Genomic DNA, 26334 nt, shown 5'->3' on the forward strand with positions numbered 1-26334 from the left:
TTTCTTTAGCATCTACAATTAATGTGTTTTCCACCTCCCTCCCAATTCAAATGTAAAAGCTCCCCTCTTAGCCTTTCTTGTCTAGGAGTAGCTGCTCACTGTTATTCAAACACTTGCTTTTCTCTTTCTTACAGACTTAACTCCAACTTTACTCTTGTTATTTCTTGTGGCTAAACATTGCCAGGTGTTCAGTTAGGCTTTTGAAGGTCCATTTCTTTTGTCCTTTTTCATGCTTAGGGATATAGGAGGTAAGAAAGGGTAATTCTTTAAACTTTTTTTAATCACCTTCAAAATATAGGAGGGAAAAGAGTTGCCCAGAATTTTGTTTTCCTCTTTCCTGGACTTACCTTAAAATATATCAAATGTGAATAAATTGAATTATGTATAATGTGATGTAAGTTTTTAAAAATCAGGGCACTTAGGGATGCCCAGGTGGCTCAGTTGAGCATCTGACTCTTGACTTCAGCTCAAGTCTTCGGGTTGTGGGATTGAGCCCCACATCAGGCTTCGTGCTCAGTGCAGAGTCTGCTTGGGGTTCCCTCTCCCTCTCCCCCTTCTTGTGCACACACACACTCTCTCTTCCCCCAGTCTATAAAATCTTTCTAAAATTAAAAAAAAATAAAGGCACTTACAAATAGCATAAATAGAGCATTTATTTTTAGATCATTTCTATGTATAGGGAGCCAACATGATGAAAAGAACACCTAGACTGAGAATCAGGAGTAATAAAATACTCATAACTCATGTTTTGAACTGATGTTACGTAATCCTTATGCCTGTAATAATCACCTACAACAGTGCCCATTTTAAAGAGATGAGAAGGAGTGCCTGGGTGGTGCAGTCAGTTAAGCGCCCGAATCTTGGTTTCAGCTCAGGTCAAGATCTCAGGGTCCTGGGATTGAGCCCCAAGTTGGGCTCCACACTCAGTGTGGAGTTGGCTTGAGATTCTCTCTAAAATAAATTTTAAAATCTTTTTAAAAAATAAAAATAGATGAGAAAACTGAAATACAGAGTGGTTACATCCTTTTTCCAATTTATAAGTCATGGAATTGGGATTGGGATTTGAACTCAAATCCTGGATTTAACATTAACAAAGCAGTTGAATGACACTGTCAAGTCATTTCATCTCTGTTTTTTATTTTTCTTATTTTTTTTAAAAGATTTTATTTATTCATTTGAGACACAGAGATACAGAGAGAGAGAGAGAAAGCATGAGCAGGGAGAGAGGCGGAGGGATAGGGAGAAGCGGGCTCCTCGCCGAGCCAGGAGCCCGATGTGGGGCTCGATCCCAGGACCCTGGGATCGTGACCTGAGCCGAAGGCAGATGCTTAACCATCTGAACCACCCAGGCGCCCCTCATCTCTGTTTTTTATAGTGATGCACAAGTAATCTTCACTGTTAATTCCATTTTTAGACCCTCCAACACTATATAGAATACTGTAAAACTGTATACTTCTAGGGCACCTGGCTGGCTCAGTCAGTGGAGCCTGCAACTCTTTTTTTTTTTTTTAAGATTGTGTTTGTTTATTTGAGAGAGAGAGAGACAGAGACAGAGCGAGAAGGGGGTGGGGCAGAGGGAGAGGGACAAGCAGACTCCCTGCTGAGTGCAGAGGCCATCCAGGCACCCTGAGCCTGCGACTCTTGATCTTGGGGTTGTGGATTCAAGCCTCACGTTGGGTATAGAGATTACTTAAAAATAAAATCTTAAAAAAAAAAAAAAAAGACATCTATTAATACTAAAGAGAAACAAGTGGATTCTCTAAGACATGGATAGGCAGGATGCATATATATGTAGACCTTGTTTCTATTTCCGTGATAGAGGCCCATTAAGAAGCAGGCCATGAATTCTGGCTCCTTTAAAGTTCCCTGTAAGAAATTGTCATTTAATAAACTTAATTGATAAATTTGTCATGAACATAAGGCTTAGGAATGAAAGCATGAAACATTACATGTACATGGAAGACAGAGGATTTTATCCGGAGTGCTGTGTTTAGAAATGAAATAGGGCCTTAATAAAGGATCTGATAAGTGACTAACCATAAATTAATTAATAGTATAGTAACATATTAAGTGGCAAAAACATTAAGACTGACTGCAGTCTTATAGGAGTGAGCATAGAAGGATAAGCAGTGAGGCCTTTGAATGCTTAAAAAGACATCTTTTTTTAACCTGAAAGATTGTCTGAGAAAGAGTTCCTGGCATTTAGTAAAGCTATTCTTATTTTTTTGAAATATAAGCTAGTTTTATCTTTATAATTTTCTTGTGAAATATTTTGATGCCCAATTAAAAATAGCCATAGAAAACCAAGTTGACCAAGGAAAAGAGAATACCTGAGCCAGTCATCTAGATAGAAGGTAAATAAAAACTTAGAAAATTATGTATGAAATCAGAACAGAAGGTGGAGTCTTGGCAGATTTCTTACTCTCGCGGGGAGATGTCAGGGCTTCCTGACCTGGGGAGGCCGTGCCCTGGCAATTGTTTATCTCGGTAGCCATCTGTCTCTGCAAGGACTTGAAGGCTATGGTAGGTTTATGAGGAGAAGGGAAAAAGACAAGAATGTCTTTCCACAGAGGCCGCTTGGTGAGAAGTGTGAGCAAGCCTGACTAGAGCTTCTTTAGAGCTAGTAAAGAACTACTAAATGAACTACACCCTCAGTGTCCAGGGGGCGGTCAGTAAAAACCTTCTAGGGGTGCCTGGTGGCTCAGTCAGTTAAGCGTCAGACTCTTGATTTCAGCTCAGGTCATGATCTCAGGGTCGTGAGATGGAGCCCCGTATCTATGCTGAATGTGGAGTCTGCTTGAGATTCTCTCTCTCTCTCTCCCCCCCCACCTCTCCCCTCTGTGCATACGTTTGTGTGCTCTCTCTCTAAAATACATATTTTTAAAAAAAAAAACCTTCTGGAAAAATGCCTACATTATCAACTTTTTTTTTTTTTAAGAGAGAGCACATGGGGGCAGGGGGAGGGGGCGGAGAGGGAGAAAGAATCTTAAGCAGGCTCCATGCCCAGTGTAGCCCTATGTGGAACTTAATCTCACCACCCTGAGATCATGACCTGAGCCAAAATGAAGAGTCAGAGGTTTAACCAACTGAGCCACCTTGGTGCACCTATATTTATCAACTTTTAAAGTGGTTCTTTCCCTTTTGTGTTTGAACACACAGGCTTGCTTTCGGAATAACTCTCCCATCTTATAACTATGCCCTGTTGTTCACATATTCCTCTCAAATATGGCAGATGAGACAGTGATAGTAAATGTCCATTTTGTCACTACATTTATGGCCTCACAGCAGTGAAACTTAGTCGCCATTTCCTTTTGCCTCATCTTCCAGGTCCTTCTTTGACCTTACATTGTTCATATCACTGGCAGTTGTGTTGGTGGACTGCATTTAGACTGTTGGGTTTTTTGTTTGTTTTTTTAAGATTTTATTTATTTATTTGTCAGAGCAAGCACAAGCAGGGGGAGCAGCAGGCAGAGGGAGAAGCAGGCTCTCCACTGAGCCAGAAGCCCGATGCGGGACTTGATCCCAGGACCCTGGGATCATGACCTGAGCGGAAGGCAGACGCTTAACCTACTGAGCCACCCAGGCGTCCCTAGACTGTTGGGTTCTTGCTCCTTGTGATTCTTGTTTGGCTTTTCATCCCTCTAATATTTGTCCTCTGCCCTTTTTTCCCCCTGTGTTCATTTTTCTTTTTCCCATTCACCATATCACTAACCCAGGAACTAAGCCCTATGGTTTTATCCCTATGCTGTACATTTACTTCTTCAGGAATCCAATTATTTCACTCTCACTTGTGTCTGCCCCTGGACAAGTTATTTCTCTCTGCTTCAATTTTCTCATTTGCAAAATGAGTATAATAGACTGACCATAGAGGGCTATTGTGAGGATTAAATGTCAATGTATGCCAAGTGCTCAGAGCCAGAACTAGTAAGCACCCTTAAATGTTTGCTTTTATGTTCAGACTTGTACATTTGAGATTATTACTCTACAAGCTGCTTTTACCCTTTTCCCGATAGGCTTTTTAAGTTACCTGCCCATAATTCAGTTGAAGTATCTCACCAAACCTAAAGCAGTTAAAAACTAAGCAAAAAGCTTCTAACCCTAAATTCTCTGTCACTCTCATTTCCGATTTAGGTGATTCTTTTTTCCTTTTTGTTTTCCATCATACATAACCTATCGTTAGGTCTCAGTCTCTCAGATCCCTTTCTGTTCCAGTCAGGCAGTCATTTTAGCAGGTCCCCTTGATTCCAGTCATTTTCCCTTTATGCAAATAATAAAATAATCTTCAGGCTTTGTCTCTTGTTCACCTGGAACATTGCTTGGCATGTAACAGGCACTCAATATTTGTTGGGTGAATGACTCATGTACTGTTATCAGCCACCTGTAGTAATTAACTGTAGTATGAAATCTAAACCCCTGAACCCTTCTATCACGTTTTCACTATTGCTGTCAATCTAGTAATTTCACATCATCAATTCTCTAGTCACCTCAGCAAAACCACTTGCTATTTCCTGTTTACCTTGTACTAATTCTTGTCCTCCTATCATTCCTATTTCTTGAGATGCCCTTTTTTTTTTTTTTTTAAGATTTTATTTATTTATTTGACAGAGACACAGCGAGAGAGGGAACACAAGCAGGGGGAGTGGGAGAGGAAGTAGCAGGCTTCCCACTGAGCAGGGAGCCTGACGCGGGGCTCGATCCCAGAACCCTGGGATCATGACCTGAGCTGAAGGCAGACGCTTAACGACTGAGCCACCCAGGCACCCCTCTTGAGATGCCCTTTATTTTTATTCTGTGTCATGGCCAGAACACACTATTTCTACAGAATTTCTCCTTTTTTGCTCTACCAATGTTAGTCACTCTTCTGTTGTGTGATGTCTCAGCTTGTGTTTGATTTTCAGTGTATCAGTTTGTACTTAAAAGCTCTGGTGGGTGTGCTAGATCTGCTTACCTCAGTTAGAAGTTTCTGGGGATCAAGAACAATGTTCTCTCTCTTGTAACCTTTCCTCCCCAGAGCTAGTGATATGCCTTACTCTCTTCCCTGTGTTTAGTAAATGTTCATGCAGCAACTCCATGGAGTATGTGGAGTGGTCCTTTTGAAGTCCTACAGAGCTTATGTGTTAGAGATCACTATTAGCAGAGTAGTTTTGTCTTTACTGAAGAGATATGGGGCTAGTAAATGGTGGAGAATTGGGAGTATATTGTTCAAAAGGGTCTGGGCCTACAGAGGAGTCATTCTGCTCTGAGTAGGTAATTCTGGGGTAATATTCAACTGTGGGCTATATTGTAAGCAAAGTTTGTTTTTGTTGTCAATTTATGATCCCAGATATTTAATTTGGGGAGAGAGTAACCCATAAAACTATAGCTTGAAATGTAACTAAATCATATCTGACATCATGGTCTGGACTTTTGCCCTATTTAGTTATTCAGAGCATGTTTATAACTCATTATTATCTGACAGAAGTGAGGAAAAGAGTAAGCCAGAAAACTTCATGTTAAATAAAATGCAAGTTACCTTTTCCCAAAATATTAAAGTATGGGAGCTAAGCAATATGAAGTCTGGGTAGCTTATTTCCAGCATTATAGACATGAGCACTGCCTGAGCTGGAATAAGAAGATAAGCCATCTACTGGCACCTCTTCCATGGAATTTTTATTCTCACCCATTTGAGATTTGAAAACTAAATTCCTAACTTGCTGGGCTGAAGGGCAAAGACTGCTTTCCAGGGAGGCCTGGCTGGCTGAGTTGGTAGAGCATGAGACTCTTGATCTCAGGATCATGAATTTGAGCCCCATGTTGGTGGCAGAGTGTACTTAAAAAAATAAACAAAATCTCTTCCTTTAGGGTATTATCTTAAAAAAAAGAGAAAGGAATGAATGAATGAATGGCAGATGATGACTAAAATTAGTTTTAAGAAAAGAAGACTACTTTCCATTGTGATGAACGAGTGGGTATTCATATCTAGGAAGAGCCAAAGTGCCTATTAGATTGTATGTTTGTTTTTGGTATGCACTCATGTTATAGCACACTCATAAAAGCTGCAATGACATCTCTAGTCCTTTTCTAGAGAGGCTGCAGATGTCAGCTGTCTTTCAGTCCGGACATCATTCTGCTTGCATTTTACTGTTTTTGTTTACAGTCCTATTATTTTATATTTGTCGTGGTACTGAAGATGAAGCATATGCAAACTTGGTAACCACGTTAGAGGTTTTCTTCTGTCTCATTTTGCTAATTGAGAAGGTTATTTCAGGTTAAAGAATATTGCTCAAGGTTGTGCAGCTAGTTAACAGCAAGGCTGGGAGTTTCATCTTGGTCTAGAGATTTCAAAGATAATGATTTAGAATGGTGCTTCTCTAAAAGAATGTTTTTCTAGCAGAACATTGCCAGAACGTTGCTCTTGTACTTATCAGGCTGACCATACCATCAGTGGGTCAGTGGGATATGTATCTGAGGTGTTTTCTTAATAGAGGGGATGTGTCTCTAGTGAACTCTTCACATTCTCTTTCCTAGTTCTCCTGGTGGCCAGCCCATCTGGAAGACACTATAGGTTTCTTTGCCTCAGGACTAGGCCATATAAATAGTGAAGTTAGCACAAGTGACTATACCCCTATTTATAAATAGCATTGGTACTGCAGCAAGATGGTTGCTAGTTAGGGAGCTGCTGGTGATCACAACTGTGCTTAAAGTATATTTGTTTCTGCAGTGTCCTAGCATTCACGTTAATTAGTGAACAACACAGAGGCTGTACGATATCTTTAAACATAGAGGAAAGCGGAGATTCATGTGTATTATGCTTGGTGACTGTTCCAGTCTCATTTTGGGTGACTTGTATTTTCAGCCTATTGATAGTGACCACAAAGATCAGTTCATTAACTCATTGGTTCATGGATAACTATTTCTCAGTGTCCCAACCCCATACTTATTAGACCATATATGAGTGTTTTGAATATGTTTTGTTTTTTATCAATCAGCTGACATTAATGTTCCAGTTTGAGCAAAGGACATATTATGAATAACCTTGTAAGAAAGCATTCATTAAGTGTCCTTTCAAGCTTCCCAAGGGAAGTCCTGGTAATTATAATGCAGTTTATGCTTTATAAAAAAAAAAAATCAGCCATTAATACCTTATTTTAAACCATAAGTGCCTTTTTCTCTCCCCTGAGCTATCTGGTTATAAACTTCATATCCCTTTTATTCTTCCTTTTTAACCCATAGCTTCTCTGTAATAGATTGACTAATTGGGGTTAAATACAACCCCTCAGTCATTTTTGTGGTGATTGTGCTAATGAGATTCATCTATAAGCCAGGAGCCAGAGCAGCTGGTAGGCTTGTATTCTCCAGTCTGTGGTCTCTTTGGACGAAGGACTTTTGGCTTAAGTACTTAGGAAGTCCAGGCACTAAGGAAACTGCTCTGGAACACCGTGTTGTGGTCAATTAAGCTAAGGGATCTGTTTTTTGTGGTTGTTGTTAAGGTTACTGATTCATTTCTTTAAAAAGATATCCCAGTGCAATTTGAATATCCCCTTAATTTGGTCCAAGCATTAATAATAGTAAATAAGAATTTTGTGTGCTTTCTTTTCCTTTATCATTTAATGAAAGTGTGAATGAGGTATGAAATGACTTAGAAAAGGTGAGGGAAAGGAGCTAGGGTCCTGGCTAAGTTAAAGTTAGATAAACACTCAGTTGGTTATGGGCCTTAATGATGGACATTGCTAAAGCAGCTGGCAATGATTGACCTTATATTTTTTTTCTCTATAGTGGCAAGCTAGAAAGAGGTTTGAGCATTTTGCAAAGTGAAAATAAAAATGTGTCATTTAGGGGCACCTGGGTGGCTCAGTTGGTTAAGCGTCTGCCTTCGCCTCAGGTCATGATCCCAGGGTCCTGGGATCCAGTCCCGCATCGGGCTCCGTGCTCAGTGGCGAGCCTGCTTCTCCCTCTGCCTGCCACTCCCCCTGCTTGTGCTCGCTTGCTCACGCGCTGTCTCTCTGTCTCTGACAGATAAATAAAATCTAAAAAAAATGTGTTCATTTAGATGAAACTCTTGTTCATATCTTCTCTTTCTGAAGGTGCACTCACAGAGTGCTATGATGAACTGGGCAACCGGTATCAGCTTCCAGTCTACTGCTTGGCACCACCAATTAACATGATAGAGGAAAAGAGCGACATAGAGACTCTGGATATTCCTGAGCCACCACCTAATTCTGGATATGAATGTCAGCTCCGTTTGCGCCTTTCCACAGGCAAAGACCTCAAACTTGTGGTCCGCAGCACAGACACTGTATACCACATGAAGAGGAGGCTACATGCAGCAGAAGGAGTGGAACCGAGTAGCCAGCGATGGTTCTTTTCGGGCAGACCTCTCACCGACAAAATGAAGTTGGAAGAGCTGAAGATCCCAAAGGACTATGTTGTACAAGTTATAATGAGCCAGCCTTTGCAAAACCCAACACCAGTTGAGAACTGATTGATCCTACTGGCTGGTCCCAGGATCCCTCCCACTCCTTTTTATTGTCGTTGTCATTTCCTACTCTATGGCGTGAAATTTATTTTCACTGCTCTGAATTCCATATGAATGGATTTAGTTCTGAGGAATTACCAGTGAAAAATTCCATCTGTGATGGAGACCAACAAAAATAATTAATAAAACACAAAGAGCCAGCCTTTGAGACTCATGTAATTACAGTTTCTAATTTGAAAGGCAGTTAAAAAATAGATAACCATTTATTTTAAAACACCCAACAACAATGTAACAACTGTATTTAAATGATTTGGACTGTAAATAGAATGTTACGTCCATGAAGAACAGCACCAAGCACCTTGTCAATACAGAATTTGAATATACATATATATATACACATACGTATGTGTATATATATATATATATATATACCCGAAAATATCAATAACAGTTACAAAATGAGCTTTTGAAAATGGAAACTGAGAAGAGCAGTATTTGAGGTTCACTTCTATTCTGGTCTGAATTCTTTGCTCAATTAATATTTAGCCATAAAGGAGTAGAGACTGGCAAATTGTGTTTCAGTATTGCTTTCCCCGTCCCCGTATCTTGAGCTCCTTATTTACATTCACACTAAATTTTGGTGCCTTCCAACACATTGGTGGCAGGTACCCTTCTGGAACACTAGGCAATAATTTAGTCAGTACAGTCAGATCTCTGATTTTCAGCTGATACTCAGTTGAAAAGTCTCTTGTCCTTTAGCTGCATAGCTATTTTGAAATGTCTGTATATCAAAGCTGTTTTTATATCCAGGCTTAGAGGGTCGCTACTATATAATACCTTCATTGATCTACCTACTCTGCTTGAGATTTTTCAGCGCATGCCCCCAAATGCACTGGGCCAGGGAATGCAAGAATGAAGGACAGGTGTTCCCACCCTAAGATAATACAGTCAGTTCTCTCTTCTCTCCCAGTTTGCAGGACGGGTGTAAGGAAAACCCATCGTATCTGTGCATGGGAGAACTGTGCCTATTTTCAGTCTTTTAGAGAAAATTTCAACTCCTGATTTACTGGTATGTTTATGGACATCACTTAAACATCAGCAGTGAGACCAAAAGATGAAACATTGCTTTATATGTTAGCTTTCCAGTTCACTGTTACCTCTACTTGTGGTGGATGACAGTTTTCCTCTCTCATCTTTGCTAGCAAAGAGTCAAATGAAGAGCCATCTGCAGATTAGATGAGAGGATTGAAAAATCTGGTGAGAGTACCTGATTCTCTCGTACTATGACTGGAATAAAGCTGCCAAGGGTTATATTTAACTTGGGGCCTTTGAAAAGTTAGTTCCAGAAAGGAGAGGGGGACTATCACAATCATTGTAGCCCTGAGACTCTGAGGTGGCAAAGTAGAGACAAGAAGGTACGTACACTGCTCTCAGTTGGGAAATAATCAGACCTCCACACCTATTTGGATGTGAAGCACTATTAATTTTAATGGCAAAATGAAACTGCTAATTAGTTTAAATGTAAAGTTTAAAATGGTATTAGATTTCCTATAGCCTGATTAGATATAATACCTATAATTATAACTTATCCTGTCTCAGAGCTTTAACTACTTCCCTTTCTTTATGCAATCATTTTAAAGATTGTGGCTATATTCAATTTAGGGTTGCTGATAATTGAATCTAAATTCAAGAGACGACAGCAACGTTAATTCCAAAGGAGTATTTTTATATTTGAAGGTGGAGGTTTGAGGGTATTTGAATATAATGCCCTTGTCATCAAAGAGTTTCTTTGTTACTTGTGTGCCACATTGAACAGCAACAGCTCTCAAAGTTTGACAACTGGAAAAGTGTTCAAACCTATTTTTCCTAAGTTAAATTGGGTGATATCATCAATAACCTATGGTTGCTAAGAAGCTTTTTTTGTTTGTGTAGAATTTGAACTCTCTTAAGAATTTATTTTGTTTTAAAGGTACATATACTTCGCATAACGATTTTCTGGGCATGTTTAACTAACCTGGGTGAGAAAACCATGGTGCTGTTTAATGTAAATAGATTGATATAAGATTGGACCAATACTTGATGTGTACAATTTTAGGATGTAGGGTTTTTGTGCTTTTTTAAAAAAAAAATGTTCAATTTTTCTCTTTGTCTTGGCCTTTATTCTGGGTTTTTAATTGTTACGCTCTACATAAAGGTAATCTGCCTCATTCTAATAAAACCTCTAAAAAGGTTTTACTTCTCTTTAAAAACTTACTTCAATAAATAACAAGTTCATTATCACCAGACTTAGGCTCTAGCTGTGCCAAACCATACATGGTTATTTCTAGATATGCTTTATCTTCCACATTGAAATCTTGGTCTAAAGTAGGCTATTGTTTTTTTCTCTTAAGGGTCATGCCATAAATCAGAACTCATAATTCAGTTTTCTAGAAACACTGAGCTCATTTCTTATCCATTTTGGATCAAAGTGGCAGGTTTTGATAATTTTTTATTTAAAATAGGTGATACAGGGGCACCTGGGTGGCTCAGTTGTTAGCGTCTGCCTTCGGCTCAGGTCATGATCCCAGGGTCCTGGGATCGGGCCCCGCGTCGGGCTCCCTGCTCTGCCGGAAGCCTGCTTCTCCCTCTCCCACTCCCCCTGCTTGTGTTCCCTCTCTCGCTATCTCTCTGTCAAATAAATAAAATCTTTAAAAAAATAAAATAGGTGATACATATGTATGGTGGGCAAATCCAAAAACACCAAAGTGAAAAATCTCTCTCCACGCCCCAGATGTAACAACTGTTACCAGTGTTCTGGGTATCTTGAAAGATACTCCTGGGGTGCCTGGGTGGCTCAGTCGTTAAGCGTCTGCCTTCAGCTCAGGTCATGATCCCAGGGTCCTGGGATCGAGCCCCACATCGAGCTCCCTGCTCCGCGGGAGGCCTGCTTCTCCCTCTCCCACTCCCCCTGCTTGTGTTCCCTCTCTCGCTGTGTCTCTCTCTGTCAAATAAATAAATAAAATCTTTAAAAAAAAAAAAAAAAAGAAAGAAAGATACTCCAGCCCAGCAGTTCCTCAACTTGAGCATGCATCAAAATTACCTAGAAGGCATCTGAAAACACAGATTGCTAGACTTTTCTCCCAGGGGTTCCACATTAGTAGGTCTGAGTGGGCCCCAGTAATTTGGATTTCTGAGCAGTTCCAGGTGCTGCTGTGGCCGGTGTACAGAATCACACAGTGAGAAGCACTGTTCTGGTGTACATTGAGTATATTCATCCACCCTACCCTGTGTTTTCCATAAATACATACACTATTCACCTTGATTTCTCTTTAAAATGATGAATCTTGGATCTGCGTAATTCCTTTTACGGCTGCACCAGTCCTGCATTGTCTGGAGTACCAGTTATTTCAGACTTCACTTCGGTCAGTTTGGCTACTTGGAATCTTGCTGCTTAAACCATGCTGCCGGGAAATGTCCTTTTCTATAGCTACATCATTGTGTCTATGTACATCTATAGAATGCACTCTTGAGGAGAGAATTGCTAGATCAATGAGTAAACACATTGAGAGAGTAGATGCACAATTGCCCTCCAAATAGATTTTACCAACTTAATACTATAGCAATATGATTGCTCTTATTTTCTTATACATCCTAACCAACATTTTGTTCTTTGACAATCTAAGTGAAAATCTGTGTCCTGTGGCCTATCTTTATATATTTTCTTTGTAGTTTAGCATTTTAATGTATATTTTAGGCCTTTTTTTTTTTTTTTTTTCTGTGAATTGTCTGCTCATACTTCTGGGGCACTTTGGTCCTTATCCTCTTGATTTGTGAATACTCTATTAAGGAAATTAGTCATTTTTCTATCATGTGTTACCATTTGTTTTTGGTTTTGTGTAATTTACCATGTGCAAATTTTTAAGTTTTGCTTGGTTGGATTGATCAGATTTGTATTTTATGGCTTCAGGGTTTTCTTCTTCAAAAGGTTTTACCATTTCAGATTATAAATTTTTTTTCTCATGTTTTTAGTATTTCTTTTATGGCTTCATTGTCTGGAGTTATTTTGGTGCAAGATAGAATAGCAGCCCAGATTTATTTATTTATTTATTCCTTTGTTTTTGTACGTAGTTAGCTAACCCCACTTTTCCTGATACTACTTCTTGAATAATTTTCATTGGTCTTTTTCCCATTGATGTAGAAAAATCACTCTTATTTTATGATGGCTTTTAAGACTATACTTTTTTAATGGTCTTTTCTTATTAATTGAACAAATTAGCAAATATACCTGTGTCCATCTCAAATTCTCATATGCTATGATTTAGTATTTTGACTTACAGAAAAGAAGAAAAGAGAAGTGTGGCTGATAACCTCCCTTGCAGTAACTGTCTCCTGTGATTTCTGTTCTCTGGCTCTGTGGGGGCTGTTCATGTGGGCAACTGCCCATTTCGGCAGGTGTCAGCAGAATTGATTTGGCCTTTTCTAGTTTTGGCCTTTGGCATGAGGCAAGTGATGATAATACATGAGAGCTAAGGACTAATGGAAGAGAAATGATTTCACTTTGCTTTGCTTCCTCTAAAATTCTTTCCTCTTTATAGCTGATATAGATTGTGGTGCTGGCCTGAACCTCTAGTGCTCTCTTCAGCCCAGGCTGCTAGTCACCTGCTGTGCAAGTGCGGCCCCTCTGCCCATTGCTTCGGCCACTGAACAAGGGCGCGCTTTGCTGACCAAGGCATTCTAATGTAACTATGACATAGTAATACCATAGAGTGTTACCACCATCCAAAAAACACCTAAATGTACTTGGTCTAACTGAGCTCTACCTTGAGAGCACAGTGGATTAACTCACTGTTGAAATGATGAAACTTAATTGAAACATCTACACACATACCTACAAACACATTTTTTAAAACGTTAAATCCCGTAATGTAATTGAGGAAAAAAGTCCCGACGTAGACATTGACATTGTTTTCTTTGTTGTACTTCTAGTCCCAAAAGAATGTCACTTTATACATGCTATTGAATTTTAGTTTTTACAGTTTGTTTGTGCCCATCCGAACTAAACGCTCAGTTTCCTGAGTCCATTCTAGAGCTGCCCAGTTTATGAAAATGCTCCTTTTTTTTTTTTTAATCCATTTATTTTAGAGAGAGAGAGAGCAGAGCAGGGGGAAGGGTAGAGGGAGGGAAAAAGAATCCTCAAGCATACTCCCCGCTGAGCGTGGAGCCTGACAGGACAGGGGGCTCAATCCCAGGACCTGAAGCTCATGATCCCAGCCAAAATCAAGAGTCAGATGTTCAACTGACTGAGCCAGCCAGGTGCCCCTGAAAATGCTCTTAAAAGGATTTTTAAAAATCTGATAGTTGGACCACGATACCTTTTATAGTCACCCTGATGATTTCCAGGGAGGAGGGGAAACTCATTCCTAAAACTTTAGTCATTTGATGTTCATTTTAAATTAAGTTGAAATAAACGAATTGAATAAATTATTTTAAAGTTTAGTTTAAAATTTAGTCAGAATTATAACCTATGCTACTTATTATCTTCGACTTTCCCTCCCCGCCCCGCCGCCCCATTCTGAAGCAATAAAAGGTACAGTATCTTCATTGCTTTAGAGACGGTGTCTGTAAAAAACATACATGCCATGGTTACTTTTTATGTCTCAGTAGTGTTGCCCTTGGAAAATGGGAAAGAGAAGCCTTTCTAAGACCTTGTTATAGTTTCTCCTCCCAGAACTATGTGTAGATCTTAGGGTGTCTGCCAGCAAAAGCCATCTAGGATTCCAGAAAAGAGGCAGAAACCTATCCCAAGATAAGCTTAATGGCGACGCCCTTTGAAAGGATGATGGATTTCCAACTGTCATCTTCCAGCCAGAGAATACTAGTCTCTCAGTTCAGTACTCTGTGTAGGTGTAGTAGTGTCCACACTTGTTTGCCAGAGGGTATTCTCCTTAGAGAATGGCTGCAAACTTTTCACCAAATAAGAGGAGGAGAGGAGCACTGTTCTGAGGTGCTTTGTGTCTTAAATATAGAGTGTTCATAGTAATGAACATGATTTCTGTTCTTACAAGTTTGACTTATGAACAACAATCTTAGATAAGCAGCATTCTTTTCTGTTGCACATTGACAGTGATTTTTGTTGGTTTTTAGGTAACCCTGGAACTCTGAATGCCTTCTGGGCAGTCATATTGCATAACTGATCCTTAAGAAATTCTTGGTTTATAGTAAATGAGCTGTACCTCTTTAATTGCCAAACTTGTTCCTCAGAAGTTTATGGTAGAAGGAGATGTGGTAATCAGCATTATGCAGAAAGGATTTCTGAGCCAGTAAAATACTGGCTTGAAACTTAAACAGAATTTGCTAAAACTGAAGTGAGTTACTCAGATCACTTGCTCTGAGCCTGGGAATCAAATTGACCTTGAATTTGAATCATGGTCCTACCACTGGTATGCCATATATTTTAGGGAAAGGTTCTTAATTTCTCTGCGCCTCAATTTCTTCACCTGTAAATTCTGGATAATACTTGATTCACAGGGTTATGAGTATAAATAATCATGCATCTAAAGCACCTGCCTAACCCATCGCAAGCACTTACTCAGTGGTAGTTACCACCATTACTATCACAGTACAGACAGGTAGGGAGGAGTCACAAGTCCCATGCTAAAAACTTTGAAAATTATTCAAGACATTAATTACACAAAATTGAAATTATACAAGGGCATTAATAATTATTCTACCCTAGTAGATTTGTACAGTTGCTTGAGCACCTAACTTTGTAATTCAGGCCCTAGGAAGAACACAGCTCCCATATCCCTAAAAGTCTGTTTCCCTTATAGGTAGAGGCACTTCACCATTTGCCAATTTGCAGTGTCTTGCATACAGGTGATTTTAGCTTAAGGATTGAGAGAATAGACAGGATTCTGAGCGTGTTAGACCACTAGTGACAAATAGTGGGAAAGCATCACTGTCTTTCAGCTGTTTAGCTCCAGACAGTGTTTGTAATTATTTGGATATACTTATGAATAGTGTTGATCTGAAAAGCAGCAGCAGAATTGAGACATGTCCACAGAGAAAGTGATTACTTCACATTATATTATCGTGAGGTCAGTAAGTTATTCAAGTTAAGAACCTGCTGATCGAAGAGCACTTACTTGAACCTTTCATGTGTGAAAGCCAATGTAAAAATATCCACTTAGATTTTCTAAATTTATTTTTAGACATGTTAACAGTTGTGATTACTTATAGTCTACTTTCAGATACATTTATTCCAAGAAACTGTTTGAGGCTCACATTAACGTGATGTAGCCTTTTCTTTTTGAGCAGATCCTTTTTCCCTTTATCTTTATCTTTCTCTGCTTTCTGCCTCTCCTGGTATTTGTCCATGGTGAAGATAGTAAACAGCTTAAATTCCTTGTAATTAAGACGCTTTTGTTGGGGGAAAGAAAGAAAAATTATTTCAGGAAGGATTTGATACTTTGTTTCAGATGACAGCAGGATTGTAATCATTTCCCATTTAAAAACTTAGAAACTTGAAGAGGCTCAGTAATTAGGACATAATTATAGTCTGATTGTAGTCTAGGAGCTGGGAACAGAGGGTCTATTGTAGACTCTAAAGCAACCATGGGTCACTTTCTTACTTCTGCGCCTGCTCTAGACGCTTCAGGCTGGCACCTGAGGTTCTACATAGTATGATCCATCTTTTTCAACCTTAGCTCCCACTTGCTTCCCCAACATAGACTTCCTCTTTTTTTTTTAATTAAAAAAAATTTTTTTAAGTAGGCTCTATGCCCAATGTGGGGCTTGAACTCACAACCCTGAGATTAAGAGTCCTGTGCTCCACCACCTGAGCCAGCCAGGTGCCCCATAGACTTCCTCTTTTTTTTTTTTAACCAACTGAGCCACCCAGGCACCTTCTTTTTTTTTAAAAAAAAAAGATTTTTATTTATTCATGAGAGAGAGAGAGGCAGAGGGAGAAGCAGGCTCCCCGCTGAGCAGGGAGCCCGATGCGGGACTCGATCCCAGGATGCTGGGATCATGACCTGAGCCAAAGGCAGACGCTTAACCATCTGAGCCACCCAGGCGCCCGACTTCCTCTTTAAATAGGCAGAATCCAGGGCGCCTGGGTGGCTCAGTTGGTTGAGCGACTGCCTTTGGCTCAGGTTGCGATCCCGGAGTCTTGGGATTGAGTCCCACATTGGCATCCCAGCTCAGCGGGGAGCCTGCTTATCCCTCTGACCCTCTCCCCTTTCATGCTGTTTCTCTCTCTCTCAAATAAATAAATAAATAATCTTAATAAATAAATAGGCAGAATCCAGGGTCTTCACCAGAGTTGTTGTCTCCTAGGATTTTCTCATGTGTTCCCATCTAGACTTTTCCTCCTTTCTATACTTAAATCTATAAACCCTTCCCCCAATGTCAACTCCTGCCATATTAATATATTTCCTTCTCTAAACTTCTAAACAAAATTTTCTTCTCTAAGCTTCTGTAATTTTGCATCCATATTATATGATATAACGCTTAGTCCTCTCTTCACAGGCCTATAAATCTCTTCAGTTTTTTCTGATCCCAGTGCCATGACATGCTCAAGCAGGTTTTCCCCACCCGTGTCTACAGTAGGGAGTAGGACATTATCTCTGCCTTTGGACAGAGAGGCTGCCAGGTCACACTTAAGGAATCTGCACTTACACGGTCACCTGTGATGTCAAAGTCATGGTAGAGCTCTCTGAGGTCCTGTTTCTTAATATTGAAGAGAAAGTTGTACATGTGGAAGTTCTCTGCACCAATTCTCAGCTCCCCCTCCAGGTCAAGCAGCTCAAAGACAGGCCGGGAATGGCGGAAGATAAATTGCTCTTCCAAGTGGTTCTATTGAGAAAAATACATCATACAAGGAACAGTGTTGTTGGTGCTACTTTCTAAACTTGGGCTGCATGGGACACCTGGGTGGCTCAGTCGGTTAAGCGTCTGCCTTTGGCTCAGGTCATGATCCCAGGGCCTGGGATCGAACCCCATATCGGGCTCCCTGCTCCGCGGGAAGCCTGCTTCTCCCTCTCCCACTCCCCCTGCTTGTGTTCCCTCTCTCGCTGTGTCTCTCTCTGTCAAATAAATAAATAAAATCTTTAAAGAAAAAAAATTTAAAAAACTTGGGCTGCATCAAGACTAGTATATTCACATCCATTTCCTAGAGAGCTAAAAGCAAAAGGCAAAATCCTAGAAGCTCAGGGTTGAAAGCCTTCTATGGTTAATGTATCAAGTCCTGCTTCAGCATCTGTATTTGAGGGGAACTTAAGCCACCTGTTGTGATCAATTCTGCTAGACAGAACCCTGTCACTAGAACACATTTCCTTATATTTGGTGAGAATCTACTTGTGAAACATCATGGTAAGGTGATAAGATCCTGAAGACAAGCTTCCTTTCCAAGTGGGAAGTAGGCAAATACACAATGAAGTGTGCATAGGGTAAGGTAGGAACCCAAAGAGGAAAGTTTCTCATCTCCATCCTCCATCCCCTTCAGAAAATTCTCTGAGAAAAGTGATCACTGAGAGAGGGAGGCACTTGGGATTCCTGGTGGCTCTTTAAGAAGGGCAAGGAAGGGCATGCCAAGGAGGAAAGCAATGGGGTGAGATCTACAGAAAGAGGATGCGGGAGGGCTGAAGATGGGCAGCAGGGGGAGTGAGGCTGGGTGGCCTGCAAATTTCTAGGTTATAGACAGACCGTTTAGGAGCCACAGGTAGTTCTCTCCCCATTTTCTTTCCTTCCTGTTTTGAGTGAAAGGAAGACAACTCTGATGCTGTCTTAGTTCACGGCTACCTTTAGCAGGATGGTGGCGGCAGCCACACTCTGCCTCCTCTGCCCCAGGTCCTGACTTGTTACTCGCCTGTTGTGCTAGCAGGATGCAGACCAACATGTAGAACTGGTCAAAACCGATCTCGCCCATAGCATTCCAGTCCAGCATGTTAAACACAGTCATGATCTGTGTCCGTTTCCAGCTGGTCACGTGGTGAAGGAAGTGATAGAACAGCACATCTGTTAAGGTGGGGAGGCGAAGAGATGGATTATTCTGAGACCGTTCCAGATGCCGAACAAGCAGGGGCCACATCAACGGCAGCAGTGCCAGAAGCTTGCTGAGCCGAAATAGCCATGGTAACACTTGGTCTCTCACTTCGTCACCATCCCTTCCACAATTCCTCAAACCTTACTTGCCCTGGAGCCGTGTGACAAGGCCCTGGGCCCAGATCTGTGGAGGATGAGACTGTGGGTTGGGCTCGGTTATTGACACAGAGGTGTGTCCTTAAGCAATAACAGGCACGGAGTACTCCTCAGACATGGAAGAGCTGAGTTCTCACTGGGGACCTTGGACACTTTCTTGGAGAAGCTGAATCTCACCTGGGTCTTTCACTTGAGATCATGAAAACAGGAGAAATTTAAAAATCATTCCTATAAAAGTATCACTATTCCTCATGCTTATGTGAAGCACATGCATTTGGCGATGGGGGAAAGGAGCAATCATGGAGCGCTTTAGGGGCTAGGTGCTTTAGCTGCCGCGTTTCACTGAACCCTGACACCCCTCCAGGGAAAGTGGCATCACACCCTTTTATACTAAGCCTCAGATAGTAACTGGTCTATTTCAGTGCTTCTCTGACTGTAATGGGCATACCATTCACTTGAGAATCTTGTAAAAATACAGATTCTGATTCATGAAACCTGGTGTCAGACTGAGTCTACATTTCTCACAAGCTCCTTGCGATGTTGTGGACATCGCTGCTGCTGGCTGGTGGACCCCACTGGAAGTGGCAGAGCTGGGATTCAGATGTCCGTCTGACACAGTCTTTCCTTCCCTATGCCCCACTAGTTATGAACACGTGGGAACAACACATTATATATAACAGTGACCTTTGTGTAGTTGCTCCTTGAGAAATGTTGCAGTATGGGACTTAGTAGCTACTTAGCAAATACTGCTGGTTCTGGCCCACTCAAGTTTCCAAAGCCTTAAGTCACTGCCTCCTTGAAGGCAAAACTTAAGGCTGTGTCTTCACTCTCTCATGGCACTACCCAGTCCCTTGGTGACCAGAACACAGGAGCATGACTTTACCTCTCAGGCTTTGCATCATCGCAGCGTGATTTAGTTACTACGGAGACCAGACTTCTCAGCAAACATTCTGGTGAGACCATGAGTGTAGGCTTTGGAGTCAGGAAGCCCCGGGTTTGTCCCAGCTTTTCTGTTAACAGCCAGGTGCCCTTACAGTTGCCTCATCTAGGTCTGTGCTATTGCAAAGATTTGGTGACATTGTGTGTGAATCTATATGTAAAGAGAAAAACTGAGGCATGAAATTGTGAGAAAACAAAGGTGTCTTTTATCATTTTGTAAAGATTGCAAAGGCTCTCAAAAATCTTTACGGAAGGGGTGCCTGGGGAGCGCAGTCGGTTGAGTGTCCAACTCTTGATTTTGGCTCCGGTCGTGATCTCAGGGTCTTGTGATCAAGCCCCACTCAAGCCCCACATCTGGCTCCATGCTCAGCGGGGATTCTGCCTGAGATTCTCTCTCTCCCTCTCCCTCTGCCCCCCCTCCCCGCTCCTTCTCTCCTTCTTTCTCTCTCTCTCTCTCAAATAAATCTTTAAAAAAGAATCTTTATGGAAGACACACCTTATTCACAAATGACACTTATTTCCTTCAGATCACAATGAATGGATAGGATTCTTTATTTATACCCAGTCCTTCAAAACAAAACAAACCCAAAAAAGCCTAAAGTATTTTAATTGGTCTTCCATTAGTTTGTGCATTCAAAGGCAGAGTCAAGATGATGAACACTTTTTGGTTACTCTCAAGTACCAAAAATTAGAAGGGATCCTGTGGATCATTGATTCAAACCTCCCACTTGACAGATGAGAAATCTTGTTAGGGGGTCTTCAAGGGTTAATGCCTGAATGGGGCTCAGCCTCCAGAAATAATTATAATAATAACAAACACCTAGTAAGTTCTTACCATGTGCCAGGCATTGTGTTAACCATTTTCTACACATTATCTTATTTCATTATCTTTTTTTTCCCCCCAACCATGAGGTGGGCTCTATTATGAGAAGCTTCATTTATGGATGAGGAAAATGACCCTTAAAGAGGATGATGACACACTCTCCAAATCACCAAAGGGCAGCAGGGCTCCCCCCCACCCCCCGAGCCTAGTGGCCTTCCCCTTCTCACTCAACTGCGCGATTTCTCTAGCTTCATTTAGAAGATAAAATACATATTTGTTAGTAAGGCAGTTTCTGGTTCTGCGAGTTTCCCTGCACATTAGTTAAAAGCCAGGTAACAACTCAGAGGAAGCCCTGCTGAACTCACTGACCATTCAAGGTGTTGTTGTGGTGGACGTCAAGAAGGTGAAAATACTCCAGCAAGGCCTTCACGTTCCTCACGGATAACAGGCAGTACAGCTTGTCCAGATAGAGGTACCACAGAAACGATCCTTGCTTCAGTTTCATCGTGGCGCTCATTAGGCTGAAGGCTCTGGCGACCTGGAACAGAAGAGAGTTCTGCCTTGGAACTAGAATGTTGGACACAGAGAGGCTCAGGTAGCAAAGGCCTCCCTAGGCAGCAACATCATGGGAAGTAGCCAGTGAGAAACTGAAATTGCTTCCTCCCAGTCCTCTGGCCTTGCTGTCAGGATCTGTTGTCTTTTTTTTTTTTTTTTTAATTTACTGAGAGAGAGAGCATGCATGAGCAGGGGTAGGCCAGAGGGAGAGAGAGAATCTCAAGCAGACTCCCCGCTGAGCACAGGGCCCAATATGGGACTCCATCTCACAACACTGAGATCCTGAGCTGAGCTGAAACCAAGAGTCAGACGCTTAACCAACTGAGCCACTTAGGCACCCCATCAGGATTTGTTGTCTTAAGTCTCTTGTTAGCTTGATTATTCCCCTGCCGCTACAATGTAACCAGTTCTAAACCGAACTCACAGACCGTTTAGAAATGAATGTGAGGGGCGCCTGGGTGGCTCGGTCGGTTGGGCGTCTGCCTTCGGCTCAGGTCGTGGTCTCAGGGTCCTGGGATCGCGTCCCGCGTCGGGCTCCCTGCTCAGCGGGGAGTCTGCTGCTCCCTCTCCCTCTGTCTCTTCCCCCTGCTCATGCTCTCTCTCTCAAATAAATAAATAAAATCTTTAAAAAAAAAAAGAAAGAAATGAATGTGAGAACACTCTCTCCTTACACATGAAACCTGTGTTATGTGGCCAAAGTGCTTCTCAGAGAAGTATTTATAACCTAAATGCATTTATTAGAAAACAAGAAAAATTGAAAAATATATGAAAAAGTACTAAAATAGCCTTTTTAACATGATTACCTACCAATACTTTACCTAAAACTCAATATCATGCCTTAATGTCATTAAATATTCACTCAGCATTCAAATTTCCCTGATTCTTTCTTTTCTTTCTTTTTTTTTTTTTAAGATTTTATTTATTTATTTGACAGAGAGAGACACAGCGAGAGAGGGAACACAAGCAGGGGGAGTGGGAGAGGGGGAAGCAGGCTTCCCGTGGAGCAGGGAGCCCGACGTGGGGCTCGATCCCAGGATCCTGGGATCATGACCTGAGCCAAAGGCAGACACTTAACGACTGAGCCACCCAGGCGCCCTCCCTGATTGTTTCTTTAAATTTTTAATAGATTATTTGTCAGGAAACCAAACAGATCTAAGTGTTACATTTAGACTGTTTCTTAATATCTTCAGGTTCGTCCTTTCTTTCTTTTTCTTGCAATTTATTTGTTGAATAATCCAGATTGTCATGTAGAGGAAAACATTCTGGTTTTTGCAGATTTTATCTCCAATGTGTTAACACGTCCCTCTGTCTCCCATATTTTCTATAAACTTGTAGTTAGAGCTAGTGTGAAAGCAGGTTTTAGGAAAAGACCAATAAAAAACAGATAAAACTTTTGGCAAGTGTGATAAGGGAGAAAGAGTTTTAAAATTGAGAACGAGGAAGGAGACAATTACTGATAGGGAAGAGATTAAAATACATATAAGAGTACCATACACAACTCTCTGGGTGCCTGGCTGGCTCAGTTGGCAGAGCACGTGACTCTTGATCTTGGGATTGTGGGTTTGGTCCCACATTGGGTGTAGAAATTACTTGAAAATAAAATCTTTAAAAAAAAAAGCTAAATTAGGTCTGTCCAATAAATATACACTGTGAGCCACAGATATGAGTCACATATGTAATTTGAAATTTTCTAGTAGCCACATTTAAAAAAAAAAAGTAAAAAGGGGGGCACCTGGGTGATTCAGTCAGCTAAGTGTGGGACTCTTGATTTCAGCTCAGGTCTTGATCTCAGGGTCATGAGTTCAAGCCTGGTGTTGGGCTCCATAGAGTGGAGCCTACTTAAAGAAAGAAGAAAAGAAAAGAAAGAAGTGAAAATATTATTTTTAAAGATTTTATCTATTTGTTTGTTTAGAGAACATGCACAAGGGGAGGGACAGAGGAGAGGCAGAGAATCCCAAACAGACTCTGAGCCCAGCGCAGAGCCCATCGAGTGGCTTGATCTCAAAATCTCATGAGCCCGAGATCATGACCTGAGCTGAAACCAAGAGTATGATGCTTAACTGACTGAGCCACTCAGGTGCACCGAAGTGAAATTAATTTTGATAACATTTAACCCTGTGTCTGAAATGTTATCATTTCAATTTGTAATCAATATATTTTTTAAATTAGTTATTTTACAATTCTTTTTCCAGCTTTATTGAGATATAATTGACATACAACATTATGTACATTTAAAATGTACAACATGCATGGTGCCTGGCTGGCTCAGTCGGTAAAGTGCATGATTCTTGATCTTAGGGTTGTGAGTTCCAGTCCCACGTTGGGCATACAGTTTACTTAGAAAAAAAAAGTATACAGCATGCTTTATTATTCTTCTAGAGAATCGTAAAGAGAGGAAACTCTCGAACTCATTTTATGTGTCTAACATAATCTTGATATCAACACATGGCAAGATCAGTATAAGAAAGGCAAGTTACAAATCTCACTCGTGAACATAAATGCAATAATTCTAAATAAAACATTAGCAAACTAAATCCAAACACACAAAAACTGTGAAAAATAACACCCATAAGGGACTTCTTCAGGCACAGAAAAACAATCCCATACAGAAATACAGAAATTCAGGAAGGAAAGAAGAGCACCAGAAATTGAAAATGTGTGAGTAAACCTAAATGAGTATTAACTGTATACAACATTAAAAATAATGTCATATGAGGAATTTAGGTGCAGGTGCCCTCAGAACTCACCAGGAGCCACAAAGGGAAAGATCCACTGGTGCTGAGGGGAGGGAGAAGAACACTTGTCCTATTTAAGGGCATTTTCCCAGTGTAGCAGTTAGAGTGAGTGCTGCTAACTACTGTAACAACTCCCAGAATATCAGAACTCTCTTTCCCAATGCCATGGTAATTGGTAACACTCAAGATGCTGGTGCTCTGTCAGCCTAAGTCCCTGAGTAACTACACAGAAAGACGAAGGATCTTTCCTGTCCTTGTCCTAGGGTAGGAGCAGGAGATCTTTACCCGGGCCCTGGGAGGGAGGGGTTTTGTTCCCCTCTCCCAACAGCACAAAGCTTCTGCTTTGAAGGCAGTTGGTTTTGCTACTTCCCCAGGGAAGTAGTTGAGGCCTTATATTCATCTCCTGGCGGCCATCAACCACCTCCTTTACTCCTGCCTTGGCAAGAAGTGGCACTCTTCAGTCTGCTGCCCTACCCCCGATTTCTCTCACCTGTGGGAAGGAGCTTATGAGGGCGTGGGACCACCTCTTGTGCCCGGGAACTCCAGCTATTCCACACCGACATGGTAGCCCACATTTTGCCTTTAATCCTTTGCCAAAACCTTAGTTGCTTTTCTCTCCACCACTTGTATGGTGGCCACCATTTTCAGCCACATTCTGCCAAAGTGAACTGTGTTGTGCCCTATCTGTCCTTTTTGGAACTCAGGTCACTTGGTTGCCTTGGGACCTCAGTTCTCTGAGATTCTCAAGAAAAGTTATAATTTTGTAGATCATCCATTTTTTTTCTAAGATAGATGCGACATTCTTTGTAGCTTACTAAACAGTAAGAAATCAATCTTTGTTGTAAACTATCAAGGCGTTGGGGGTTTTGTTTTTATTGTAGCATAACCTAAACTATCCAAACTGATCCAGTGGTTTTTATATGCATTTCCCTGATGACTGACGACATTGAGCATCTTTACATGTGCATATTTACCATCTATATACATTCTCTATTCTGTTTCAAACCTTGACACAGATATTGATGCGAGGACAGACACTTCCTGTCTTAGATCTAGAAAGCACTTCCCCAAGGAGCCATAGACTCATTTCATGGAAAATTGTATTTGGAGACCACATCTGGGCTCAGCTTAGCTTTTTAGCCTGTGAGCCTATTGGCTTTCTCTTGTATTTTGTGTCTTCCTTCCCTAAGCTCTGTAGTTCAGGATTTGGGCAAATGTCTTCAGGGCAAAAGCCAGTATGCATGTACTTACAAGAATGGCTAGAATTAATGATGATAATGTGTTTGGAGTAATATCACTTGTGGGAATGTAAAGTGATAACAACCACTGTGTAAAATACTTGGATAGTTTCTTTTTCTTTTAAAGATTTTATTTATTTAGTTATTTGAGAGAGAGAGAGAGCTTGCACGAGTGGGGGGAGGGGCAGAAGGAGAAACAGACTTCCCACTGAGCAGTGAGCCCAATGTGGGGCTCGATCCCGGGACCCTGAGATCATGACCTGAGCAGAAGGCAGACACTTACCGACTGAGCCACCCAGGCACCCCTCAGATAGTTTCTCATAAAGTTAATCATATACTTAGTATAGGATCCAGCAATTGCTCTCTTAGGGGCACCCAAGAAAAATGAAAATGTATGTCTATGCAAAGACTTACACACAAATGTTCATGGCAGCTTTATTCCTAATAACTGAAGACTGGAAACATCTCAAACGTCCATTAACAGCTGAATGGAATCACAAATTATGGTATATCCATACAATGAACACTATTCAGTAATCAAAAGAATGGACCACAAATATATGCAACAACATGATGAATCTCAACAAACATTATGCTGAATGAAAAGAAGCCAGATTTAAAAGAGCACATACTGGGGCACCTGGGTGGCTCAGTCAGTTAGGCATCTGCCTTCAGCTCAGGTCATGGTCCCAGGGTCCTGGGATCGAGCTCCTCATTGGGCTCCCTGCTCAGGGGGGAGCCTGCTTCTCCCTCTCCCTCTGCTTGCCGCTCCCCCTGCTTTTGCTCTCTCTGTCAAATAAATAAAATCTTTTAAAAAATAAAAAATAAAAGAGCACATACTGTATGATTCCACTTATATGGTAAATTAGGAAAGACAATTCCAATACATGGTGGCAGAAAGCAGATGACTGGTTGCTTGGGGCGAGGAGTGTCAATGGGGATTGACTTGTGAAGAAGCAGAAGTAAGTTTCTCAGATGTTGGAAAAGTTCTATACCTGGACTATGGTGATGGTTACATGTGTATCTACATTTGTCAAAACTCATTGAACTGTATGCTTTCACTGGGTGCATTTTTACTGAACGTAAATTAAACCTCAAAGTAATTGAGTTGATTTTTAAAACTTACAAAAATAAAACAAAAATAGTTCTATTAAATCAGAATTAAGCATTTTTGTTCAACAGAAGACACTGTTTGCAAAGTTAACAGAGGGATGATAAATCAGAAAGATATTTGCAATATCTAAACCCAATAAGAAACTGCAATTAGGGGTGCCTGGGTGGCTCAGTTGGTTAAGCAACTGCCTTCAGCTCAGGTCATGATCCTGAAGTCCCAGGATCAAGTCCCACATTAGGCTCCTTGCTCAGGAGGCAGTCTGCTTCTCCCTCTGTCCCTCCCCGCCCTCATGCTCG

At 41.1% G+C, this 26334-nt stretch overlaps 2 protein-coding genes across 2 annotated transcripts in view; one reads left to right on the forward strand and one right to left on the reverse strand.

Annotated features, from left to right (window-relative positions):
* UBTD2 (ubiquitin domain containing 2) overlaps positions 1-8909 on the forward strand; it is a 59866-nt gene extending 50957 nt beyond the window's left edge. Inside the window, exon 3 of the mRNA XM_021698355.2 lies at positions 8064-8909. Within this exon, the coding sequence (XP_021554030.1) occupies positions 8064-8461 (398 nt within the window). The 3' untranslated portion in view covers positions 8462-8909. The remainder of the gene's footprint in view (positions 1-8063) is intronic.
* Positions 8910-15634: 6725 nt separating this feature from the next.
* EFCAB9 (EF-hand calcium binding domain 9) lies at positions 15635-20928 on the reverse strand. The gene is made up of 4 exons (XM_021698345.1): positions 20766-20928; positions 18303-18451; positions 17114-17290; positions 15635-15853 (listed from the first exon to the last, which is right to left on the reverse strand). Exons 1-4 carry the CDS (start codon positions 20911-20913, stop codon positions 15668-15670), a joined length of 660 nt encoding a protein of 219 aa, XP_021554020.1. The 5' UTR covers positions 20914-20928; the 3' UTR covers positions 15635-15667.
* Between the last annotated feature and the right edge of the window lie 5406 nt (positions 20929-26334).

Source organism: Neomonachus schauinslandi, chromosome 7 (assembly GCF_002201575.2).
Source record: "Neomonachus schauinslandi chromosome 7, ASM220157v2, whole genome shotgun sequence".
Classification (NCBI taxonomy): Eukaryota; Metazoa; Chordata; class Mammalia; order Carnivora; family Phocidae; genus Neomonachus; species Neomonachus schauinslandi.